This window comes from Enoplosus armatus, chromosome 6 (genome assembly GCF_043641665.1).
Source record: "Enoplosus armatus isolate fEnoArm2 chromosome 6, fEnoArm2.hap1, whole genome shotgun sequence".
Taxonomy (NCBI): Eukaryota; Metazoa; Chordata; class Actinopteri; order Centrarchiformes; family Enoplosidae; genus Enoplosus; species Enoplosus armatus.
This window is the reverse complement of record NC_092185.1, coordinates 6,500,675-6,526,592: the sequence shown is the minus strand read 5'-3', so window position 1 is coordinate 6,526,592 and position 25,918 is coordinate 6,500,675. Positions and strand designations below refer to the sequence as shown.

The 25,918-nt window shown below is 41.3% G+C and overlaps 1 protein-coding gene across 1 annotated transcript; it reads right to left on the bottom strand.

Moving 5' to 3' along the window:
* Positions 1 to 209: 209 nt before the first annotated feature.
* ambra1b (autophagy/beclin-1 regulator 1b) lies at positions 210 to 24,793 on the bottom strand. Its single transcript, XM_070907155.1, has 20 exons — positions 24,677 to 24,793; positions 19,092 to 19,297; positions 15,776 to 15,834; positions 13,584 to 13,767; positions 12,631 to 12,803; positions 11,876 to 11,942; positions 10,512 to 11,799; positions 10,283 to 10,454; positions 9,865 to 9,951; positions 8,947 to 9,132; positions 7,940 to 8,020; positions 7,562 to 7,662; positions 6,933 to 7,043; positions 6,520 to 6,708; positions 6,056 to 6,210; positions 4,671 to 4,810; positions 3,858 to 3,962; positions 3,234 to 3,421; positions 2,272 to 2,403; positions 210 to 1,043 (listed from the first exon to the last, which is right to left on the bottom strand). The coding sequence occupies exons 2-20, from the start codon at positions 19,221 to 19,223 to the stop codon at positions 514 to 516; spliced, it is 4,080 nt and encodes a 1,359-aa protein (XP_070763256.1). The 5' UTR covers positions 19,224 to 19,297; positions 24,677 to 24,793; the 3' UTR covers positions 210 to 513.
* Positions 24,794 to 25,918: the final 1,125 nt, after the last annotated feature.

Sequence of the window (25,918 nt, the reverse complement as noted above, 5' to 3'; positions counted from 1 at the left end):
TACAAAAACAGGCTTCAAAATAAAGTAGTGCTGAATTCACTTTTTAAACACTTCAATCACACACTATTTCACATCAAATTTCAACATCACATGGCACCGAATGCAGCACGTTGGAGTAAATGTGTGTGTGAGAAAGAGATACCACCCCCCCTCCCCCCTCAGACATGGCACTTTGATAAACAGGAACCTTGTCTTCCATCATGCTGATACTTAAAGAGAAACGGGCGGAGAGGAGCTCAGCGCTAACTGGCCTCCGTTCAAGTAGAAGCCCTTTCTGACGAGGAATGATCGCGGTTCAGCTTCAGTCCAGTTTTCATAAGTGCAGAGGAAGTGCACGCCAATGCCACTGACGGTTCAGGGGTGAGGAGGGGTGAGGTGGGGTTCTTGTGTCCCTTCTTTTCCAGGCGGGAGACCCTGTGCAGAGTCCAAGCAGCACCCATTTCTTTGTGAGATAAGGCTTTGAGGAGCTAAACCCATTGGCCAACGCTCTGCTTCGCTTGGCCAATAGGGGAACTACCTGCTGTATGGGTCGCCAGGGTAACTATTGGGGCCTCCCCCGCCGCCGCCACCGGGGAGGGGGCTGTGAGAGGAGGAGGAGGAGGAAGAGGGGGAAGACAACAGCAGGGAGGAGGAGGGACCCGGCAGGGAGTCGTCGTCTGTTCGCCCCCCGTCAAACACGTCGTCCATGTCCACGGCCAGAGAGAGGCCGGAGGGCTGGGGGCCCCACATGGGAGCGAGCTGTTCTGACGGGTTGGAAGCCTGGGGAGGGGCGTAGGTTTGGGTCTGAGGCTGGGTGATGAGGAGAGGACCTGAGGTGGAGGGGGCTGTCATGGTGGGGTCAGCTGCAGGCCTGGAGGCCCCCATGCCCGTTTGGGAGCCGCGGTGGATGCGATGACTGACGATGATGTTGTTTCCGAAGCCGCCCATGGAGGCCATGGTGGTGCTCTGCTCCCGCTGGACCACGGCCGTCATACCTCCTTCAGCGATCAGCCGACGGATTCGTGCCAAAGCGTCTTCGCCCGAGCCGAACTCTGGAGACTCTCCTGGACCAACGAGAGCGACAACAGAGGTCACATGAACATTAGACTATTATTATTGCTCAGTATTCATGTTACACACACGTTATCCTTCAGTGTCAAGTGGGACACCGTGAGCCCCACCTCAGGCAAAACTGAGATAACTCCTATTATTATCATTCTCAGTCTTACTTCTATTTGGGGGATAATCATGCTCTAAGTTTTGTAACTACCATTCCCATAGTGCTTTGGGGAATTTAAACAGGAAGTATAATGTCGCCATGGAGTCATTTTGGATGCTCAGGGGACACTTGTTATACACAATGAGTTGGGAAACGTACCAGCTGATTCTCAAAAATTGGAAAACAACCACTTCACCTTGTTTCCAAAGATGGCCACAAGAGTTAACTTCTTTCATACGTTTGGAAAATCCTGGGCACTTCTTCTTCAAGATCTTGAGACAAGATGAAGATGGGTTGACCGATAGCTTTGCTCTCAGTAGCGCTTTAGAGACAACTTGGTTTTGGTTAGTATTGACAGTAAGGAAGTGTATCTATTATAGTTCAGCAAGTCTATAAATCGCTACATTGGAGAAGTGGCTGTTCTCCTTAAATCTTTAAAGCAACAGCCTGGTTTAAACCGAAGATATTGTTCAAAAGAGGTTCATGGCATTGGAGTAACTTAAAGTGATACATGATAATATTCTTTCATCAAACGGGACGGTTTTGGTTTAAGGCTGTTTTAGAGACGTTGAAGACTACAGCAGAGCTCAACTGGAACAAAAAATAAACATGGCCTTTATTAATTCCTATCCAGGGAATGAGGATCTGCATCCGCAACTGAACCATAATTAGGTTGAACCCGGGAAAGCGATCAGACAGCTCTGTAAAGGAATGACCCCGGAGACGACGGCGGCGGCAGCAGACAGCACAAACCTCTGGCTATCAGCATCTAGTGTTTATTCACTTTAGTACCACAGCTGTCAATGATCTGGTCGGTTTAGAGCTAATTCAAACCCATATGTTGCAAGAAGTGAAATCAAATCAAGACATAGTTTCTCTTTAGTCAATGAAACTTGTTTCACCGTCATGCACACAACTAAAAGTATGTTGAAATGGAGATCATTTCACAATTAGGGAACATACAAATTTAGCAAATTCTGCAAAGTAACATGTTTATCACAACAGGACAAATGGAGTTAATAAAGTGGTGTTAAACCCTCAGTGTGGCTGTGTAGCAGACAGTGGAGCAGTACCAGTACTAGCGGTGGATGTGTTAGCCTCGGCTGAAGCTTCACCCTGGCTACCATCCTGAGCTCTGCTGGTCTGAGACGCCTCCAGCTGCCCCGGAGCTGCTCCACTTGTGGATGGAGTCTCAGGAGGGACATCTGAGGAGAGACGCAACAGAAGTCCTTTAATAGAAAGTCTTAAAAACAAGTGTCAGTACACAGTATATATCTTTACCTCATGGGATACGATCTGCATTGTGCTAGTAGCACGACTGTTTCTTAGTGATGTCAGTAGTTTATTGATACTTTCCTATTGATTGTTATTATTATTGTTTCATTATATCCAGACTGTAAAACACGTTACCAATAAACAATCAAATGTCTCATCTGACTTCAAAAGACATTTACAGACTCAAGACAACGAAGGATGTAGGGATGCAATTAATGATTATACTCATTATTAATTAGCCTGCCCATTATTTTCTCGATTAATCAATCAATCGTTTGGTCTATGTATCAGAAAATAATGAAAAATGCCAGAATGAAAGATAACAAATTTAAATTGCTTATTTATATTTCTAAAACCATTTATTTCCATATATTTTCAAAAACTTAAATCTTAAAAGATAATGAAAAGCCGCAAATCTTTGGAACCACAAAATATTTTGGAATTTTAGCTTAAAATGCTTGAAACAATTAATCAATTATCAAAATTGTTGCAGATTCATTAATCGATTAGGCAACCAATATGTTTCAGCCTCAGGAGGATGAAAGTCTTCGTCTCTGACTCCAACATGGCTGAAGGTATACACATCTCAACTGTCCCCCCCCTCATGTTATCTATTTACGTAGTATAGTGGAGGTATTACACAGTTAGCATTGTTTGTTGGAGCTGGTTAAGTGGAAGTATCAATCAATCAGGTTTATTTGTCACAATCATATAAAGCTACAATCACAGTGAAATAGAGGTGTTTATAGAGTTTCAGTACTGAGTGCTGGCTGGGAGACGCTGGGCTCTGATAGGTCCCTCTCTGTTTGTGTCTCGGCGTTCTGCAGCTGGATGATTGGCGTCTGGGTCCCTTGTGATGTCACTGAAGGGGTGGGGTGTCTGGGCTGAAGACCAATTGCGTTCATCAAACCCATGTCTCTGTCCAGTCTCCAGCCAGAGCGATTTGGCCTAAAACAAAATTACAGAACAAAAATATGTGGCTTAGTACAGCACAAAAACAAACACTAATATTGGTCCCTACTTATTAAATTTAAGTAACAGATACTACTTCAATTGCTTGAAAATAAGGTCACTCCACAAGGCAAACTTTGCAAAAACTGGCACTTATCTATTGTTATACAAACTCAACTATGTGGAAAAGTAGAAATGATGATCCAATTTCACAAACTCAAACAAAAGATTTAGTTGTTTCCTCAGTTTCATCCACAAGTTATAAACCCTCAAGAACTGACCCAGGGCCCTGTTCTTCAAATGTGGCTCAACTAACCCAGGCTAACATGTTGTGATCAGCTAAACTCATCCTGTTTTATCTCATGCAGCTAATTTGGCTCTTTGAATGTAGTCAGAAGTTTGATTTGTTCACTTTAAGAAAACACGTTCTCACCCTGGTCTGTCAGAACCTCGGGTCCGGCTGGTTCCACTGTTGTTGACGGAGAATAAAGGTTCGCTGCTCGACTCTGCAGGGCTCTCACCATCGCTTCGATAGAACCTGAACACACACACACACACACACACACACACACACACACACACAGCTTGTTAATTCACTTCCATTCAGGAAGTCTTAAAAGCAGAGGAGGGTTTTCTTCGTGGAATCACACAGACCACGGCCTCATTAAAAGCGCTAATTGACCTTCTCCAATTAATGGTCTTCCTGTTCAGATTGACCATTAGGATAATCACATCAGTTAACTTCTCGTTGTGGAGGGGGTGGAAGGGAAGCTCTCTGCAGATCAGAAGAAAATCCAACAAACCAGAAGAATGGCTGAATTCAAGCTAACATCTGTATTCATTCTGGTTCAAGTGAAGTACGGCTTAACTACTTCAGGTTGTTTACCTATACACATAAAAACTGATGGCATTTTCTGCATTTCGACTTTAATCTTCATCTAAAACTCAAAACCACATTTGTCAGTAAGCAACCTCACATCATCATAATTTTTACTTTGTCCCAGGAGTAGTGAGTGTAGGAAAATTCACAAATAAGTCCTACTCTGAGGTACGAGTGGTTTAGTCCCAGATTAACTAACTGTGATTTATAAGGTGATTGACAAGCACGGGCCAGAATCAATGGTAAGCATATATTCAAATTTACCACCAGTGTAATGGCCGAAACTAATAGAAATAGCAATAAAAACATGCAATATAACCAATTAATGAGTTCTGGTTTCCACTTTCACAGAGTTAAGAGACTCACACGGGCCGGCAGATGACCAGGTCTCCCTTGTTGGTTCCATAAGCCAGACCCATCCCTGGATCCGGCAGCCAGCGAGCAGAGTTGATACTGACGTGGCGCCTCTGGTCTGGAGCCATGGGGTAAACCACGTTGAACACCATCTGAAACACAGCAGCAGATTCAACACACACCGACGGCACACAGACATTCAACACACCGCAGCTGTATTTACACACTGCAGCGATCACTAGCCGACTTGTGGAGAAGCAAAACTGTGCAGTTCTGTTCAAAACTAAATGTGGAATTTTCCTCATTCAAGTGTAGTTTTACGTGACTGAGACAATTTTCTGAGATGTTTCCAAGACTGAGGAATACGAAAACACAAGGGTTTGTAATCATCACTGAATTGATATATTTTAACAATTATTTTCATTATCAGTTCATTTGTTGATTAATTTCTGCATAATCCATTTAATTGCTTCATCTATAAAATGTCAGTAAATAGTGAAAAATGCCATCACAATTTGCCAGGTCTGTTTTGTCTGCCGAACACTTCCAAACTCGATGTTCAATTTAACAACAATATAAAACTGAGAAAAACAGTGAATTCTCTCATTTTACAGGAAGCGTCTGCAAGTGCCTGTCAAAAAACGATTAATCGATTATCAGAATAGTTGCCAATTAACTTTCTGTCATTTTACTAATCGTTTCAGCTTAAATACATTTACTTTGAACTCTCAACTTATTTTTCATTTTCAAAACACGTCATTTATCACAACTCTTTCATCAGTCCAGAGGCCAGCGTCACAAACCACAACCAGCAAAGTTCTCAGTTTTCTCTTCTTGACTGAAACATTACACAGAGACAATTTCTGCCTCATCCAAATCCAACAGCAGAATTATGTTTGTGATGATCGAACTTCTCTGCCCGTATTGTTTTAACTTGTGTAAAACAGTTTTGTTTGACCCATTTCTTTGTATTCACATGATCTGTTAATGTGCTTTGGTTGTGCTGCCGTGGAAGCAGAAAGATAAAAACACAATTTCCCTTTGAGGACAAATACAGAGTTGACTGATAACACATTGAAAGACTCATAGCCAGAAGCAACATCCCAGTAACATATTAGTTAATGGTTACTTTCTAAGAATCCATTAAAAAATAACTGTTATGAAACACAGAATAAACTTAATAAACAGATTACAGATATATATTGCGATACTACAGTATTATTAGTCATCACTTATTCAAGCATCAGTATTATTCCTAATACTATTGTCAGAGCTGTTTGACGCTGCTCGTGCTCTGTCCTGCATGCGATTGCTGTTTTATTAACTGTGGCAGCAGTGATAATCGTATCAGTGTTAGTAAAGTAAGAGGGCTGGTCGCTCTGTCAGTGCTGTCTCACCCTGATGGAAGTCTCTCCTCCGTGTGGCTGCTGCAGGCGGAAGACTTGCGCCACCATGTGGTCGGTGGTGGGATGCAGCAGGATCCTGCGAGAGGCCAGGCCGACCATCACATAGCAGCCCATCGGAGACAAGCTAACAGAGATAGCATTTGGACCTGTTGAAGGAAGAATGACAAACCTTTTCATTACAATAATCTGGTTGATAGAATTACACAAGAAAGATATGTTTTCCTTTTGGACTTAGACATTAGGTTCATAAAACGGCAAAATCCAAGTCGGCCTTTTAATGCAACACATTCTAACATGGAAATGGAAAACTAATTCACATCTGAATATAATTCAAGATCAGTTTAATGCACGTCTAATATCTACTTGGCAGTCCATGGCAGTCACTGTGTCAAACATATAATCAACATATTTACAGTCTTTGTTGATAGAGGCTGAACTTCAGAAGGGTACTGTACCAAATCTCTTGGTGTAAAGCATCTCTCCCAGGTTGTGGGGAGCCAAAGAGTAGATGGCGAGGATGCCCTCATCTGGAAAACCCCGCTGACTGCTGGGAATGAAGACTGCCAGCAGCTGACCGTCTGCAGAGATGTCGCAACTCGCATCGTTGTAGATCTTGCAGTTTGGCACCAGAACGTTGACTGAGGCTGGACACAGGACAAAGAAACACAGACACAAAAAAAGTCATAAAGTCATAAAAAGTTTTCTTTAATCATCTTGTGACCCGTCAGATCTCGACCCTAAGACTCGGTATGCAGCAACACCCAATTCTTAACTAAACACCAGTAATGCTGCTTTACTAACAGTTACATCTCAGAGTGCCTCACAAACTACAGGACAAAGTAAAAAGTGCAGGTACAAGTTGTTGTACCATTGCTGATCTCCGGCAGGTCAAATTTGGTGAAGTCCCACCACTGCAGACGGTAGGTGGTGTTAGCGATGTTGCTGGCGACAGCAGACTGACCGTCCCCGATCGATGCACCTGAGGAAGACAATAGTAAACACTGTCAATATTAAATACTGGGGATATTCACACAGAGGAGAAATAAGTAACAAAAAAAGTACAGATGAACAGCTGGTCACAGAAGAAGTAGCTACAGATTGAGTGCTCCTCGCTTTCACACTGCTCTCCGGGGTAAAAACATTCCACTACGTCAAATTGTCCCGTCTGAATGGTGAAGATGTCTCTTTATATACAGTCTATGGTCTGCAATGGGTACAGGCAGCTGCGGACCTGGACCCAGTGAGAGTCTGGCTTGTATACTATATTACGTGAACGTTGCTATCATCTGAACATCCCGTCGAATCCTGTTTAAAAATCTAGCAATTCAATAAAACGTTACTTGATAGTCTATATGAAAATAAAAGGAACGATCAGTCGAATAGTCTTATTGAAACACCAAATCCAATTCCACTGACAAAATTCGGGGTTGGGTACAGCCCTGGTGATTTCCAAATTTAAATTGGTATTTTTGGTAGCAGTACAAAGTGTGTGCTTACCAGCGAGTACTCTGTTGACAGAGGAGTGTGTGGCCAGGCCAGGCTGCCCTCTTTCATGGAAGATCCCAGCATAGGGCAGGTACTCAGGGAGGAGGAAACGCCTGGAGCAGAACAGGACAAAAAGAAAAGACATAAAGCCAAACCTGGACTGACAACTATAAATTATTTCTGTATTTAAATTCTGCACACGAAACAATGAAAACTGAAGACTTGCTCATCCAGCGCTCTATAATACACATTCAGGTATTCCTTCATCTTCTGAAGTCCAAGGATCAATATTGATAGTGTTAGAAAAAAGAGAACAGGGTCTAAAAGCTGTTCTGCACAGAGGAAGCAGAAATGAGCTGAGGTTAGGATTAGACCTTAGAGCTGACTCACCGTGGGACAAAGCGACCCAACGAGGGGGCAGACATCCTGGCATTACGTGGTGTCCTGTGCCTCGCTCTGTCTCCATTATCACTGAAAAAAGGGAAAAGTGAGGCTACACAGAAGAACAACACTACAAGCATTGCTTTAGTACTCAGTGCAGGTTATACGCCAGGAAAAGACATCTTTGGTACCAATCAAACAAACCAATCACAGCAAAGAACAACATGATCTCCTCCTAACAAAATACTAATTGTCTGTACACGACTGCACTCAACTGTGTTTACTCATCTCAGCCTGCTGGTGTTGCAGCGCTGCTCTCCTTTACAACAGCTGGGCTCTACCCTGCGAGCATGTCGCTGCACATTCAAGTGAATATTTGTATTCATCTGAAAGTTTGTGAATGTGAAACATTATTTGGGCGCAGTGAGTGACTCTTAGTTCAAACACAGGTTGGCAAAATATTTTTGAACCAGTACCTTCGGTGTTTGGATCAAGTAGTTAGTGAAAATAAGGTGCGTCATATTTTGTAGTCTACAGCTGTTATTTCAATGTGTCAGATACGTATTTAATTATCATTTAAGTAAATATTAAGCATTGGCTCGCATTCAGTATCAGCAGTTAACAAATATTTTAGGGGCCAAAAAAAACTTGATTGGGACTTGATCCCTACTAAACATTACAGGTGATGAAGCAGCATGTATCATTACAGCAGTGTAAACTCAATGTTCAACTTACAATGAACCTTGTGTTTTGAAAGAAGACGACATGACAGTGAAATCAGTTTACAGTTGTCTTGGCACAACCACTTGCATGCAACAACGTTTCAACTCCCCAGAGCTACTGTTTTGATAGAAACCAGCTTTGCTTAGTTTTGTGAAAAGCAAACAGTATTATTCTTGCTCCTCTTGCCTCTAACAACGTCCACAGCCAACTAAATGTGATGAAGCTCTGTAGGTTATCATGTTCCATGTGATAAAAACACGTTTAACCCATAAGAGATACAAAATTAAACTTACTCCAGCTCCTCAAAGTCCACATCGCTGTTGTCAATGGAGTTGGACGGGTTGCTGGCAGGGCTGTCGGATGAAGACGACATGGCCCGTAGGCGGTTCTGCTGGTAGCGAAGTGAACGCTGACGAATGCTGTCCCGCCTCGACAGATACTGGATCATTCTCTGGGCGTAGTAAGCAGCTGGAGAAAGCCTGGACAGCACAGAGGACGAGTTCAGGTGTAAAATGGTGTAAAAGGGTGTAACAGGTGTGACTAGGGAAGTAAGAATACTGTCAGCATATGAGACAGTAGCTTCATCAGAGAAAAAAAACTCAGAAACAGAAAGGTAGGTGCTTTAAACATATTTTAATTGTTAGTCTTAAACCTGATGTACCACAGAGTCCAATTACTTGTGTCCTATCTAATCTCAGAACCAGTGAGTGTTTCAATAGGGAAGAGAAACCAGTCTACAAACTCAGTGACCCCTGGCATCCTGCCCTGGCACAGGAAGTTCCTCTTTTATCCACTGTTATGAGAAGTGTGTGTATTGCAGAGCCTGTGCAGTGGGCAATAATTTAATGCAGACACTTGGCAAAGTCAAAGAGAAGTCCTACAGCTCAGTTTGAAAAATGTTAAACAAAATAATTACAAGGTTGTATTAACTTGTAAAACAGAGAGCGCTCCATGCCACAGTCAGACTTTCCAACTACTGTAACTGCTGTTTATAAAATGAAGTCCTCCATCCCGCAAAGGATTCAGTCTCTTCAGAAAATGGCAATCGCAATGATGATAATTAAATACACAAATCCTAGCAACGTCTTTAATAATGTTAGAAAGAAACAGTGTAGATGAGTAATACTATATCACATGAAACTATTTGGGCTACAGCAAGCAGGGAGTAGTGTACCTGGCTGCCTCAGAGTAAATGAAGTGTATTTGTGTACCTGGCTGGATCGGGGTAAATGGGATGGTCTCTTGATCCTGACATGTCATAGCGAGACAACGATAACAGAGATGATTCCAACAGTCGCCTGTGTGAAAGAAACAGAAGGACAAATGTTATGAAAAGAGATAATTAGTGAATTAAAAAAAATAAACGTTAACATTTAACTTACCCTGTGGAAAAAAGTAGATATTCAACAGCATGTCAGCCAATGAATGGTTGACAGGCTGTGAAACAGAGATGTCAACCATGCCCCACAACTAAGATTAACCCAAAACCAGATGGCTACCTATTACACACATGTGGTATTCACTTGAATCTCAGACTTCACACTTTCAGTGATTACTGTGACTGTAATTCAAAGTAGGAGTGTACGTATGCTGGTATTGGTAGTCAATGAAAGTGAAAATAGATCGTACCTCCTTAGGGAGTCCTCATCTGGGGGGTCAACAGGCATTTCTTGGCTTAAGGCCTCTGGTGGCTCTGCTGATCTGCCGGCAGCGGCCTGCCGGTACACCCTCTCCCACTGCGCTGTGTCCTGGTTGTACACCAAGCCCACTGTCTGCTCTCCAGGCTGGCTGGGGGACGGGGCTATTGGGAAGGCCACTGTCCCTGCTCCCCCACTTCCAGGGGGAGGCGGCTGCTCACTGGGCTCTGGAGGCGCCCTCCTCTCTTGGGGTTGGGCTTCTAGTGTCCTCCTGCTCTCCTCAGGCTGCCAAGGGGAAGAAGAAGAAGGGAAGGAGGGGGAAGAAGAGGAGGGCTCCAGAGTGGAGGCAGAGATGGAGGAGGCCTGGTTGGTACGCTCCCAGCGCTGAGAGTCATGGTTGAAGGTCAGCAGGTTGTGGCAGGCCCGGCAGCGGTTCAGATGGCCGCGGGAGGCCGGGGGAGGAACATTGTTCTCCAGGCTGTGGGAGGTAGGGGGAGGGGGGAGAGGAGGCTGGTAATGGATTATAGTAGGAGAGGAGGTGGAGGAAGATGAGGATGGCCCAGGTCTCTCTGGGTCCATGTTATTGTTCAGCAACTCTTGGCTCTGCTCCTGACTACCATCCGCCATGCTGCCCCCTAATGGTGGCTCCAGGTCCTGCATGCGGTCAAACTCCATAAAGTAGCGGCTCAGGTTGCACTGCAGCACATTGCGGAAAGAGGCCGTGTTGCTGCGAGAGCCATCCCAGAATGGATGATGCCCGCTGCTTGTACCAGAACCATCTCGGGCCCCGGGCTCTCCTTGTTGAGGAAAACCCCGTCCTTCAGAGGCAGAGGTGTAGACAGGGGACTGAGAGGAGCCGTCCTGCTGACGAAGCACTGAAAGGAGGCTGATGGAGGAAGAGGAGGTTCTGGGAGGCAGCATACCTGGACCAACCCCACCCTCCCTCATACTTAGCAGATTGCGAGTCCAGTCAGGTCCTGGCCTGGAGGTGGAGTGCGGCTCAACACCGCTCGGTGCAGTGGGATTAAGAGAAGTGCCAGCGCTGTAATAGACTGAGGTAAAGGCAGAGGGTCGTTCTGAGGGCTGTCTGGGCTCCGTACGGGCTGAAGAGAAAGTGGAAGCTGGGGGAGGCTGGGGAGCGTCAGATGACACCCTGGGATCAGAAGGGGTCGCATTGGTAGCCAGGGAAGGGTTACGATTGACGGAGCAGCGACTACACAGACAAACCATGCCCAGGTGCTGGGTGCAGCCCGGGAAGGGAGGCCCGCGCTCAGAGGTGGGGTACTGCGCTAGAGGCATACTGGGAGATTCTCCAACATTGCTTCCATTTTCACCGTGAGGGCGCGGCTGCTCACCTCCCGTCTGAGCCCCCGGGGAGCGAGATGACAAGATATGGAGGAAGTTGTGGAGGATGGGTGTGCGGCGAACTGGTTGGGAAGGCAGGAAGGAGCGCTGACGGAAGTGAGGCATCTCAACACTGTCCATAGGAACCTCAGAGTCCTCCTCATTCTGAAAGAAAGTCAACAGCTCTGAGAACTCCACTCAACCAGTGATTAACAACAGACACACAGTCAACAGTGCTCACCTGCTGATTGGACGGATTCACTATCGCCGTCAATAGGTTGTGACCAAGAGGGTCAAACCTCACCAACCTGAAAGGAACACATGTACAAATAAATGACAGAGAAAAACACAAGGTTCTGTTGATGTTCATGCTTTTTACCAGTATTCAAATAATAGTGTGGCCAGCACAAATAGTTGCTTTTTTGCTTGTTTACTAAAAACATTGAGTTATCTGTTGTGTACAACAACAGCTCACATTAAATTCAACATAATGCTCCACTCTGCTAAGAACAGGTTTATATTTTTAAACAGAAATACACGTTTTCATACATTCATTCATTCCAGTCGTTTCTTCTTTGCCGTTTTCACATTAATTGCCTACATATAAATGGAAGGATGCATCATTTTATTGTGAAAATTCTGAGGTGCTGAGCTTCATTCATGAAGCACAACAAGAAAAATATATTTTGAAATGAGGCTAAATTAAACAAAAAAGTTCTTTGAGCAGCTCTGTGTTTTTAGGGAATTAAATATAAATCAGATATGCAACTCTTAATACGCAAAAAAACAATGCTGATTCATGGAAATCTGTTTTTGGGGTTATTTTAATGTATCTGTATTATTCCCATTTTGAAATTTGTCCTGTTCATGCAAGTGCGAGTGCCGTCCACCACAGTGACATGGAGGAATGCTGTTGGTACAGTGCGGCCGACTGGCTAACTGTTAAAGTCACCGTAGTGACTCATACTGACACCACAGCTGCTCTGTCCAACCCACCGGACTCTCTCCGTGTCACTGCCCGTCTTGACCACGGCGAAGGGCTCCGGTCGGCTCCAGTCCCAGAAGTGGAGCTCGTTGTTGGTGGCGATCAGGAGGAGCTGAGCAGTCGGGTGGAAGGCCAGGGATGCAATGGCAACATTGCTCTCTGTAAACCAACTCTCACTACCGCCCTGCAGAAAGAACACATACTCTTCGTTATTACTGCAGATAATCACAAACATGTGTATTTAAAGAGAACCATTTTCTTCAGAACCGGCTGTGCAAATCCTTAAATTGGTATTTTCAATCATTTTATTTTAAGCAGGCAAGAGCAGTTTTGTATTTCACTCTTAGAGATAATTTCATCACAATGAGTACAAAGCTTCAGATGACGAAACTATGAGTCTTCAATAGTAGTGGTGGGATATATGAGGCCAGTAGCAGCAAATCTTTAGGGCTGCAACTAACACTTATTTTAATTATCAATTCATTTCTTGATTAATGGTTTGGTTTATAAAATGCTAAAAAACTGTGAAAAATGCTCATCACAATATCCTAGAGCCCAAGGTGATGTCATCTTATGTCTTGTTTTGTCCAAAACACGTATTTATTCAGTTTCCTATAATGTAAGACCGTGAAGAGCAGCATTTGATAAATTGAAATATAAAATGTTTGGCATTTTTGCTTGAAAAATTAGTCAAATGATTTATTGATTATCAGAATAGTCACTCTAATGTAGCTCTACAAATCTGTCGGCAAATGTAAGGCACACTTCATCAAAATAAAATAAATAACTATGACACATAACTTTTTATGACTACATAAAAAGAAACATAATTTGAGATTACCAAATCAGTTAAACCTAAGAGACCAAGTGGACGAAGGTAAAGAATGTACTACATCACATTACTCGATATACTACCTCAGAGGAAGGTTCTACCTGTTACAATACTTCAGATGGCGATACTCACATGCAGGTCCCAGATGCGGACTTCGCCATCAAGGCACCCGGAGGCCACCAGGCCGGGAATTGTGGGGTGAAAGGTTACACACCAGGGGGTTCTACGGTGGCCCACTAAGGAATGTAGGCACTTTCCAGTCTTCACCTCCGTTATGTAAATGTTGTGGTTGACATGTGTGGAAGCCATAAGGGTCCTATGAGACGCAAAGAGAGTTCATAGTATTATCATTTAAAATCATAATTTTAAAGTAACATTGGATACGGCAAAATTAGATATGGAAAGGTGGTCATCCCTCCCCCTATCATTAGCAGGGAAGATAAATTCTGTTAAAATGAACATAATGCCACGGTTCCTCTATTTATTCCAGACGGTACCAATTTTCATACCTAAGTCATTTTTTAAAGAACTGAATAAATGTACATCCACCTTTATCTGGGAAAAAAAAGTCCCCCGGATAAGAAGAGAGTTCCTTGAGAGACAGAGGGAGGAGGGAGGCCTGGCCCTACCAAATTATATGCACTATTATTGGGCTGCTAATATACATAAGGTGTTGTTTTGGGTCTCAAAGTTGGATGACGATGAAACTCCAGTGTGGGTACATATGGAAAGATATGCATCTAGCCCGGTGTCCCTATGCTCCCTGGTCTGCGCTCCTCTGCCCTTAAGCAAACACCTTTACACAAACAACCCTGTTGTATGTGACTCTATCAAAATCTGGGTCCAATTCAGAACACATTTTAAAAATAGAAACGCCCTCCTGTCTGCTCCCGTCTATGGCAATCACTTATTCTCCCCGGCCCTTGGGGGAACAGCATTTAGGGAATGGTATAGAGCTGGGGTGGAATGCGTCAAAAATCTTTTTAAAGGTGGTGTTTTCATGTCTGCTGCTCAGTTGGAGAAGGAATATGGAATCCCCTCAAAGACGAATTACTTAAGATATTTTCAGGTTCGAGATTTTGTGAAAAAGACATTCGCCTCATCCCTTGAGTTGCCACAGAGTGGATGGATAGATGGGCTGCTAGACATGAATCCGACTCTTAAAGGGACGGTTTCCACGCTCTATGTGAGCATCCAGAAGGTGGCTTCCCCATCCCTTGATATCTTACAAAGGAAGTGGGAGGAAGAGTTAGAATTGGACATATCAGATGTTGACTGGAGACGGGCAGTGGAACTAATACACTCTTCTTCTGTATGTGTTAGACATGGATTGATACAGTTTAAGGTCTTACACAGACTTCATTTCTCAAGGGACAAACTGGCAAGAATGTATCAGGGGGCTGATCCGACTTGCCCTAGATGTAAACAGGTGCCAGCCAATATAGGTCATATGTTCTGGTCCTGTCCCAAGCTGAAAGAGTTCTGGGCCAGAATTTTTAGAACTTTCTCGTCAATCTATAACAAAGATATAGAGCCCGGCCCTCTGACAGCCATCTTTGGTGTGGCACCAAGGGAAGCGCCACTAACAATCTCTCAAAGGAAAACAATAGTATTCTCTTCATTGCTGGCTAGGAGATTGATCCTACTTAACTGGATAAAGGCGACACCGCCATCCCATAAACGATGGGTAGAAGAGGTGATGGCACACCTTAAATTAGAACATATTAGATTCACCTTGCAGGGCAACACTAAGAAGTACTCTACGGTCTGGCAGCCTTATTTCCTACTTTGAACATGAGTTCTAATTAGCCCCAACATAGATGGCAGCTTTTGACCCCCCCCCCTCCTTCCCTTCCCTTCCCACATGGGTGGTGGGTATGTCTGATGTCTGATATTAGTATGGTATGTCTTGTTACTGTTTTGTCTGTGGTTTAGACCTGTATTTGAGATGTATGTTTTGAGTCCTGCTGTCTTTTTTTTTTTTTTTTTTGAATGGGATGTTTGTTGTTTGAACAGAAAATTCAATAAAAACACTTTGATAATAATATTATCATTTAACAACTATTATATAAATAGTACTTTTAGTTCTTTGTCTTCACCATTGATAACTGGCTTGCTAATACACACAAGTTAAGCATGCAAATCTCACTGAAATAAATTCACACACCATTAAAAACAAGCTTTTTGCTATTCTAGCTGCAAGGTGCTAAAAACAGCTGGAACTGAAATACTCACTATACTCTATTTACTACAAATTCAGTTGACAATTTTACTCTGACCGAGTTCCTGGTCAATTAAATAGATTTGTGGGTGGATATTCTCACCTGTCGGGGCTGAATGCCAGCAGAAACGTTGACCGAGGGCTGTCCGGCAGCTCCACTTTCTGTCAGGGGCACACAAACATTTCTATACTCAGTTAAGTGGATTCAAAACTATGTAGTAGTTGTAGAGACAAAAATCAGTACTAAAAGGGAAGAGAACAGTAGTAATCAAACCTAGGTGAACTATATGTTAATAAAGTCCGTACTAGATCCAAAGAAAGTTCAGCTAAATGTGTGAGTGTTGAATGGAGGGAATATTGGTACAATCCAGATAGACTACTTTTACATACCAGCAGACAGAAGTTAAGACTTGACTGGAGGCACTACACACTTTGTTTGACAACTTGGAACAGAACAGGAAAATCCACAATAAACTGTGTCAAACAAGAATTCAAATTCACTTGTTTGGGTATGTTATGGCTTTGTTCCAGAAAAAAGGGCCAACCAGTGTATGTAGCAGACTCTCAGGTGAAGTTTGACAGTGACAAATAGTTTGAGTGTTGGTCCCTCTGCCCAGTTATTTTGTCTCATTTTCACTCAGCCCCATGATATTTTTTCTAATACCATCTGTCCAGAGGAATCATTTCTCACATGGACGAGCTATCACAAAGTTTCTATCTCAAGAACTGGTGAAGGTCTAAACACAACAGGCAACATTATGTTAAGCAGTAATCAAAACATCATGCTGAAATGGCTGCCAGGTGAGTCATCCTGGCTCCTACGTTTTCCTGTCTGGTACACAGCAACAAAGTCTGTCACACATCATCAAGAATTTTATCAAAACATCGGTCGGCCCTAAAGGGCATGGCTCTTATTTTGCTATCACATAATTAACCGACTATGTGTCTGACAGACTGATCAGGGTTGTTTGTGATTCCTGGTCTTTGTTTCTGCCCTGCAGCCTGGACTGAACGGTTTCCTCATGGGACAGCGCAGAGACTGGACATTTATTCTGAACAGGCCTCACTGGGCAACATTTGAATAGTCTCGTGGTCTGACCCAGGCTTTAGAGGTACGTACACAATAAGACCAGTGTTGGTGCAGAGAGGACAGACTCGAGGTGGAGGAGACAGAAAGGGCTGACAGTTGGTTAGGAGTCTGGCTGATTTTGGTTTGAAATACACCAATGACAGTGTTTAGGTTAACAAACAGGGAAAAACTATAGTGAGACAGAAACACAACATTGATATGAACTGCATTTCACCTTGTATGCACTCTGTTGGTGAATAACCAACATGACCATCAATTCAATATTACTGTATATCAACTTTCAGTGAAACTGTATTATCTGATGGGAGCATCAACAGTGGAACACAATTAATATCATGATAAATATCAATATCGACACTATTTCTGTTGTGCTTAAGATACCTTTAAGCTTTAAATCTCCCAGCAAGAGATTCAGAACAAGAAACTGTGTGAGCTGCAAACAGGAAGTTTATTCAAATAAGTAGATAATTAAAAATAAACAACAACCTTCAATCCTGTCGGTCCACATCCTTAGAAATGACGAAGTGTGACATGTTTGCAGTCAGGGGGCTCATATCTTGGGTCAGTTACCTTCATCAATTAAAATCTCTCATGTTCAACACCACGTCTATTGCCTTTAGAAAGCCAAAGCCTGTGTGGTGTGTTAAAAAGGGGAAAGCACACAGTAACTTTACAGGACCAGAGGACGACTAGCAACCGCATCAGCAGGCACTAATGGGGATCCTCTGAACAATAAACAACGGTTTGCTGTGGGGGCGTTTCTCGAAGACACTCGCTACTCAATAGCATGTGGTGTGTTTAACTCAACTAACCCTGCTGTGCCTATTTTGGGAGGGGGCTCCTCAAAAGACTGCCGTGTGATTGGTTAGAAACAGCTCCGTTACTCTACTCTGTCCAAACTAAACACAGAGAAGCAGCTTTCAGTTTTTATGCTTCACATATCTGAATCAAACTGTTCAGTTCTAACTCTCAGTTCTTTAAATCAGGACTTAAGACTTTCCTGTTTGCATTTTATTAAGTTAAACTTGTGACTGTTTATTCATATATTGCACTGTTATGTCATTTTTATTCTCTTTAAATCTCTCTTTTTAATATTGCCTTGTGTTTCTTCTTATGTCTCATGTAAAGCACTTTGAATTGCCTTATTAGTATGTTGTCGCATGACACATGATTACTGAGTGATCACATGATGATATCCATGTGAATATCATATCCACATTACAGAATTTAATATTTAAAAATAGTTTAGAAATAGCAGAGTGCAGGTACTTTTCCTCCTTTGTTGTAATAAATTAAAATTATTTAATTATAATTAGTAGCTGAATAATTATAATTAATAATCAACAATGTATTCAAAATCACGTGCAAAATATTCAAACTGATGTTCATTGCAATGAAGTGTCTCTTTATTCATCCATTTCATTTTATGGATCTATTTTTGTCTCTGCATGTCTGGGTGACATGTTGGATTGAATTTGTCTCTTTTGTTTACTTATTTGTTGTTGAGAATATTTGGACAGGTGTGTTATGTGCAGGTCGTTCATGACTGAATAAACCCAAATTATGTTGTTCAATTCTAACATCCCTATATTCGCATATATAAAAACACAGTGATGCAGCTCAGATCAAACCTTGATGATTTCTAAAGCCCCTTTCAGACATGGAATACTTAACGAACAGCGGTGAGTTAGATGTGTTAGTGTGATGATACCAAGGACGAAGAACTTGTTTTGCTGTTGAAACTTTAATTAATGGCCATCGCTCTCCTTCTCTTCTCTCAGTGACACATTGTCACATCAGTTTCATCATTTAAACGTTATGAGAGAGTGAATTCTGCTGCCTGTTTTATATATGACAGAGCACATTCATGACGCAACGTTAGTTTTAACTTCCTGTTTGTTCTCATGCTGCATGTGAAGACTTTGGCAGGATATTCATTTATTCATCCACACAGTCGGCATGAATGAAAAATGAAAATATAATGAGAGACTGTTGGTCAGATTATTACTGTGGTGGGACAATGTTTTTTTGACACACGTTTAATCTCTCGCTCAGTCTTCACGTTAATCTAATAGCATTCAGTTCAGGCTTGTGCCGTGTTGAAAATGTTACAGGTGTGACTTAGTAAGATGGCCGTCGGGTCTTTCAGGTAAAAATGACTCATTCAGACATAAGACTGACATGTTAAATTGTCACGAAATTAGGGGAATAAGGGTTGCATGTCTGAAAGGGGCTGAGGACTACTTCTTGTTTTTGTCATGTGGGGGAAAAACTCCATAATAATACTCCAGAACCAACCAGATGTCTAAGCCTATCTAATGTTATATACCTGACTCTGCCATTTCATCCAGCGGACTTTCTCCTCCACCAGCAGCTGCAGGAGCCTCTGCGAGCCAAAGGTCTGGGAGCCTCGCTCCCGGCTGGACAGGATCCGGACCGAGTTCCTCTGACGGGACGCCATGTTGCTACCAGTGGCCTTGGCTGATTGGCTGCTCACTCCCACTGCTGCCAGTCCGTCGCCATGCAGAGTCTAGGCTGAGAGAGAGCAGAGCAGTTGTTCAGCGTGAATACATGAGACGAAGCTGGCCACAGTGTCACAAGCCACGGGTCATGTTGCTTAATAAACACAACACAAACTTCGCCAAGAATAGATAACAAAACATTAAAAGTTCATCTAACTAGTTCATCTGGCAAAGGGATAGAGTAATATGTAGTTAATTTGTGGGAGTGAACTGGTCTAAACAGGATTAGACATCCCCAGACAGAAGTCGAGCGCTTCCACCACGCCTCTGATCAGTTAAAATCAAGACTGTACTCCCAAACAGATGCGTACACAGACAGCTGTGGACACCACAGATGCGTACTAGTCCTGTTTATACTTTATGGAGTCCGCTTGCACAATAGATCGGCATCTACCGAAAAAAACTCTAAATTAGACTTTAGATTTAAAATGGTCAAAATCTAAACAAAATTCACTTCTTTATAGCCTATATTAAGTGCTTCATATGAAGCTGAGATGATTAGTCGATTAATCGATTAGCTGATCGACAACTGTGATAATCAATGGATTCATATTTCCCAAGTTTGGGCCATTGTTCCTACTGGTCACTGCTGCATTACACACACCAGAGATGGTTAAACCAGTTAAACCCAATTATTTAAACAAAGGTGGATGTCCGGCTGCAACTAACAATTATTTTCATTTGGGATTAATCTGCAGATACTTTCTCGATTAATCAATTTGCTGTTTGGTCTATAAAACGTGAGAAAATGGAAAAAAAAAAATGACCATCACAGTTTCCCAGAGTCCAAGGTGACGTCTTCAAATGTCTATCTTTGGGTTAACCTGTCTATTATTTTCTCGATTAATCAATTTGACTTATCAGTCTATAAAATTTCGGAAAATGGTGAAAAATGTCTGACCAACAGTCCAAAACCCAAAGATATTCAGTTTATTGTCAACGAATAATTAAAAAAACTGAAAACATTCACATGTGAGAAGCTGAAACCCGAGCGTTTTTAAATTACTCAAAGCGATTAATCAATTATCTAAATTGTTATAGAAAATAGTAGATACATTTTCTGTCGATCAACTAATCGTCAAAGTGTTGCAGCTCTAATTCAGTTGTCAATTAAATACACAGAAAATCCTCCCATTGGAGGAGCAGGAACAAGCTAATTTTGGCATTTCTGCTGCAAAAATGACTCAAAATAGCTGTCGATTAGTTGATTATTGATTAATTGTTTCAGCTCTAGTTGACTTTAAGTATCCAAACCTTCCCCGATAATCATCCACTGCAATGTAAAACTTTTGCCGAGCACAACCAAGGCGAGTAATCACTCATTTGGGTAATTACTTCAATGCTTACATAAATTTTAACTTTTTAATGAGTGGTAAAGGTTTCAACTGGACATTAAAATGTCCTGTGAGCTAACAGGAATAATGGTACAAAATGATGACAGTGGCATCTGAGTTGTAAGACTTTGTTTGAGTGGAACAGCTTAATTTAAATAACAGTTAGTTTCCCATCAGAGATGTGATCTCCATTAGAGCTGACTGAATGTTGGTCAGCCACAGTTAATTCACTGTAAAAGCCCTCAGTATGCTGGAGCTGCTGCCTCCCACTGATAAGGACATATTTCATCTGAAAACAGGTCCCATTTCCCAAATGCAATTCACACCTTAATGCTGGAACAGTAGGCACACTGGTAGGTGGGTTGTAGCTATTTTAGATTTTAGTTACTTGCAAATGTTGGACGGGAAACCTAATAAGATTTGATAAGGGAATCAAAAGGATTTGATGAGATACGTGGATTCCATACTGGATTTTAGGGCTGCATCTAACGATTATTTTCATTATCGATTTATCTGCCGATTATGTTCTCAATTAATCGTTTTATTTACAAAATGTTACAATGTTACGCCACCTTATGCTCAGAGAAATTATGATGGCCATCATAATTTCTCTGAGCATAAGGTGGCGTCTCAAATGTCTTGTTTTGTCTGACCAACAGTGAAAACTCATTGGCAAGATGTCATAAATACTAAGTGTAAAATATAAGGCGAGTGTGATACAGACTGCTCTGCGCACCAAACAAAATTAACCATACAATAAAAAATATTTTGAATTAATTAATTTGGAAGACAACATGTTTAGTTTGTCATGTTAAACCTATGACAACTCATTTTGCTGAAAGGGAGGTTACTGCTGTTTACATCCTGTTGACCCTCTGTTAGGCAGCATAAAACACTTGTATAAAACACGCTGTTGGTGCAACTAGTGCTGGAAACAAGTGAGATGGAAGTGATACGATAATGACATTGATAACCAGATGCAGGTGACAAAACATCAGGCGGTGAAAAAGGCAGTGAGAAAATGTAAGTTCTGCAAGCTTGTCTGAACACACAGCAGCAATTACTGCCAAATGCAGCACTTAATATTGTTTGCAAACCTGCAATTTGTCGGAACAAACACCAAATTCTATTTAATTTTCAGTGCCCTGTCTATTTACGTCTCTGCCCAGGCAGGTTTGGGTTGTTTACAGCTATTCCCTACAGAGTTTGGATCATTTTCTCAGTTAGGGTGCTGCCAGAAATCTCAGCATGCAAAACCAAAAAGATCCAAATCCCCACGAAAAACATTATAACAATATTATAATAGGTATGAATATGTACAGCTGAAACAAATACTTGATTAATCTATTGGTTGACTGACAGCAATTGTGTTCATAACAAATTAATTGAAGTTTGGATCATAGTTGGTTGATGGTTCCAGTTTCTCACATATAATATATTGCATTATAGTAAACTGAATATTTTGGGGTTTTGGACAGTAGTTCAGAGAAAACAAGACATTTAGTGACATCATCAATTATTAATCAAAGAGAGAAATGGCAGATTAATTGATTGTGAAAATAATCACTGGTTACACCTATAATTTGGTAAAAAAAAGCAAACGTTACATGTAAGCACTTATTACATTCATATTGCTGACTAGCTGCAAGGTGTGTTAAAAGAAATCTTTGTTTTGTGAAATTTGAAAATGAATTAGAACATTTGCAAACACACATCCACTGCTGACATCCTGTGAGTAGTAAAAATTAATGTGAGGCAGTTATTACAGAGTTTGCACAGCTCTATTTTATTTTAAAGATTATTTTTCAAGGCTTTTGCCTTTTTATAGAAAAGAGACCGCAGAGATAGACAGGAAAGGTGGGAGGGAGAGAGGACATGCAGGAAAGGGCCCTGGCTGGAACCGAACCCAGTCAGCCTTAATGGTACGCGCTCTCCCAGGTGAGCTACCGGGGCACCCCCACATTTCCATTTTAAACAAATGTAGCAGGCCTCAATTCAGTTCCAATAAAGACAAATAACCAAAGATCAACACTGTTCTCCAGGGATCACACAGGCTTTCCACAACCCAGAGATGGCACATTACATTACACTGTATCTCTGGGAAAGAGCACATCACAAGCTGCTTTTAGATTTTGTCATTTCATATCAATATCTCTGTGACGGCAGCAGTCTAACCGTTAGTGAAGTAGGATTGTAACTTGAAAAGCACCAGTTGGGATCTCCAGACTGGCTGGGAAAACTCCAGGCAAAGCACAAGCTAATGAGGTGAAATCTCTCAACAACTTTCATCAGGCTGTCCTTGATCCCACCTGCTCCAGTGGAGCAGCTCAGCGGCAGCAGCAGAGCTCTGTGGTCTCGCTGCTCAGTTCCCACTGTGAATGTTTGGAATTTTTTGGAACCATATGAATGTGGAGGACAGTGGGGCTGAGGGGAGAGTTCAATCAACTTTCACTAGGAAAAATAAAGTGCAAGCAAGAAAACACCTTCACACTCACAAGAATGTGAATTCAACAACAGTTTACTTAATGGCTGCAACTGAGATGATTTCCAGTATCGATTAATATGTTTGATTCATTTGATATTTGTTTGGACTGTTAGATCTCAAAAAATAGTGAAAAATACCAACAACTATATTTCAAGAAACAAACATCTTCAAATATTTTGTTTTGTCCTTTCAAAGGTCAAAACGCAAAGATATTCTGTCTATTATAAAACTGAAAAACTTCCTCACATTTGAGAAGCTGGAAAAGGCAAATGTCTGACATCTTTACATGATAAACAACTTACACAATGAATTTTCAGAATTGTTGATTCAGAGAATTGAGATTCAGTTTATGTCTGTTGACTAGTCGATTAACTGGCTAATTGCTGCAGCTCTATGTCATTTTATAATGGAGGCAGACATTGACTGAATCTCAAAAAAAACAAATTAAAACTGAAACGGTTAGTGAATTAAATCATTAATTAATAATGGGCAACTTTTTTTGATAATCAACAAAGTAATTTTTCAAGCAAAAATGCTAAACATTCCCTAGTTCCAGCTTGTCAGTTGTGAGGATCTGCTGCTTTTCTTTGTCATTTGTGAAACTAAAAAACTGAAATCAGAAGTTTTGGACTGTTGAACGGACTAAACAAGCAATCTGAAGACATCGCATTTGGATCTAGCATTGTATAGACCAAATGATTAATCGACAAAATAATCAATAATTAAAACAACAGTTAGTTGCAGCCCTAAAATAAATCCATACAATGTCAGAGTTTTTCCTCTCTACACAACTTAATTACATAAAATGTCATTTGGACTATCTCTAAAAGAACAGCCCACCACACCAATGAAGCTGCACCAACTTCATTCATTAATACTGTGTAATACAAAACAACTATGCTATCAAAACCTCCTTACACATAATAAATATTATATTAATACTGACAGCAGGACAAAAGGGTGCAACTGCCTGAAATAGTCATAGTATCCATGACAAACATGTCCTTTGATATAAAACATAAGTAAATTTAACGAGCAGCTCCTTACTGTACATCATTACTATCAAACTTATTATAGCTGTCTTAAAGTCTGATTAACTTAAGACATATAAGCCATTTTAGATGCAAGCCACACCAAAATAAACAGCAGACAGCCTTCTCAATTGTATACAATACGAACAAGCAGATGCCAATTTGTTACTGGCAGCAGTGTTATAATGTTAATGTTCGCTAGATGTGAGTTTTTAATTCAGCATGATAGTCAGAACTCTGACTAACATGACATCCAGCTAAACGTTGGTATTCACAGAAACCATTAACGTTAACAACCCCCTACAAAGTTAATTTAGGTGATGTTAGCTTGCCTTTTAAACCCGTACTGAGGCAGCTAACCAAAGAGCTAAATTAGCCCATTCCGGATATAGTTACCAAGCCAACAATCTGGAAAACGAAGCGACGTTACTTAGGATTGTAATAAGACTGGCGTAAACTCACAAGCATTATTACATTATTAAAGTCTGATTTCAACAATACCAAAATAAAATAAATCAATAAAAACGAACTGTATGGCCTACCTTCCTTTATCGACTCGCTATCCGGCTGTGCCATCATAGGCGTTGCTAACAGGCTATCTTGAGTTAACAGTAGCTGTGCTAGCTAGTTGGCTAGCTCGGTCAAAAACGGAAAATGTGGCCGCTGCAAATAATATGCTGCCCAACGCTAACATCGGTGTTTTGCGGTTATTCCAATAAATAGCGCCCACTGAAGTCAATGGACACCATTCATATTATCTGAGGGAGGCGAAGAAAAAATGTTTTCTAAGGCATTGGTCCAATGTTTTACTAGCTGCCCGACGCGAACCTGCTACTGCGTAACTAGCTAGCTGCTAGCTAGTCACACAACAGAGCACCGATTACAAATAATCGAACGCAGTGTAACACAACCTTCCATTCACTAAAATTACATTTTTTATGGTGCAATCCAGTAACCAAATAAAAATATATTCTTAGTACTTGTAGAAGTGTTTCAAATCGTTTGAGATACAATTAAATCCATCGGAAAATACCATAATTTGCGCCAGCAAGAGGCTACTCTTACTTCGACTAGAGATCCTGGAAATAGTTTCTTTTTTTCCAGTCTGGGTCAATTTTTTTTATTTTATTGAAGAAATAAGTCTGGACTCACGAAAGAACTGAGAAAATCTATTACAGTCACTTAGAAGGCATTCACTGATATAATCCATCATTAAGAACTAAAAAACGAATTAAACCTGCTGACATAAACCATAAAATTAATAGAAAATGAACAAGGTAGTATCTGTGGATACTATTATCTAAATATGGTTTATTAATTGTGTAAAAAAACAGATTATGTTAAAGTAAAAATATTCCCCAGTCACTCCCTCAAATACTAGTATAACTACACCACATGATTGAAGGGGGTTATCAGATTTTTTTTTCCATTAGTCTCAGATATATTTGGATGAAAAGTTCCTCATAGATACCCTGACACGGTCACTTTTCAGCTTCAGAAACTGGGAAACCTTTAATGTTACTGGGAGCAACAGTCCAGAGTGTAATTTCTAGAGGAAAACAACTTTTAAAGAGCTGAGACCAGGGTTGAAAATCAGTGACATGACTTGCAATATGCTTACCATCCACTCTGATAAACTTGAAAAATCCCCCCAGTAAAAATTTTTTTTTCTTCAGGTAAAGTATAAATTACAAAATATCATAAAATATGTTTATAAACATGACATGTAAAAACCCACCTGAATGCATTTTGAATCTAATCTGTGATGTTGAATACTTTGTGAA

What these genes read in the sequence shown, in the direction of transcription:
- ambra1b (XM_070907155.1), bottom strand. Translation starts at nt 19,223, where the DNA reads ATGGCGTCCCGTCAGAGGAACTCGGTCCGGATCCTGTCCAGCCGGGAG. An exon ending in TGAATCCGTCCAATCAGCAG is followed by an intron (nt 11,800 to 11,875) that starts GTGAGCACTGTT and finishes ACTTTCTTTCAG; the next exon opens with AATGAGGAGGACTCTGAGGT. An exon ending in CGTCTCCCAGCCAGCACTCA is followed by an intron (nt 2,404 to 3,233) that starts GTACTGAAACTC and finishes GTCTCTCCTCAG; the next exon opens with ATGTCCCTCCTGAGACTCCA.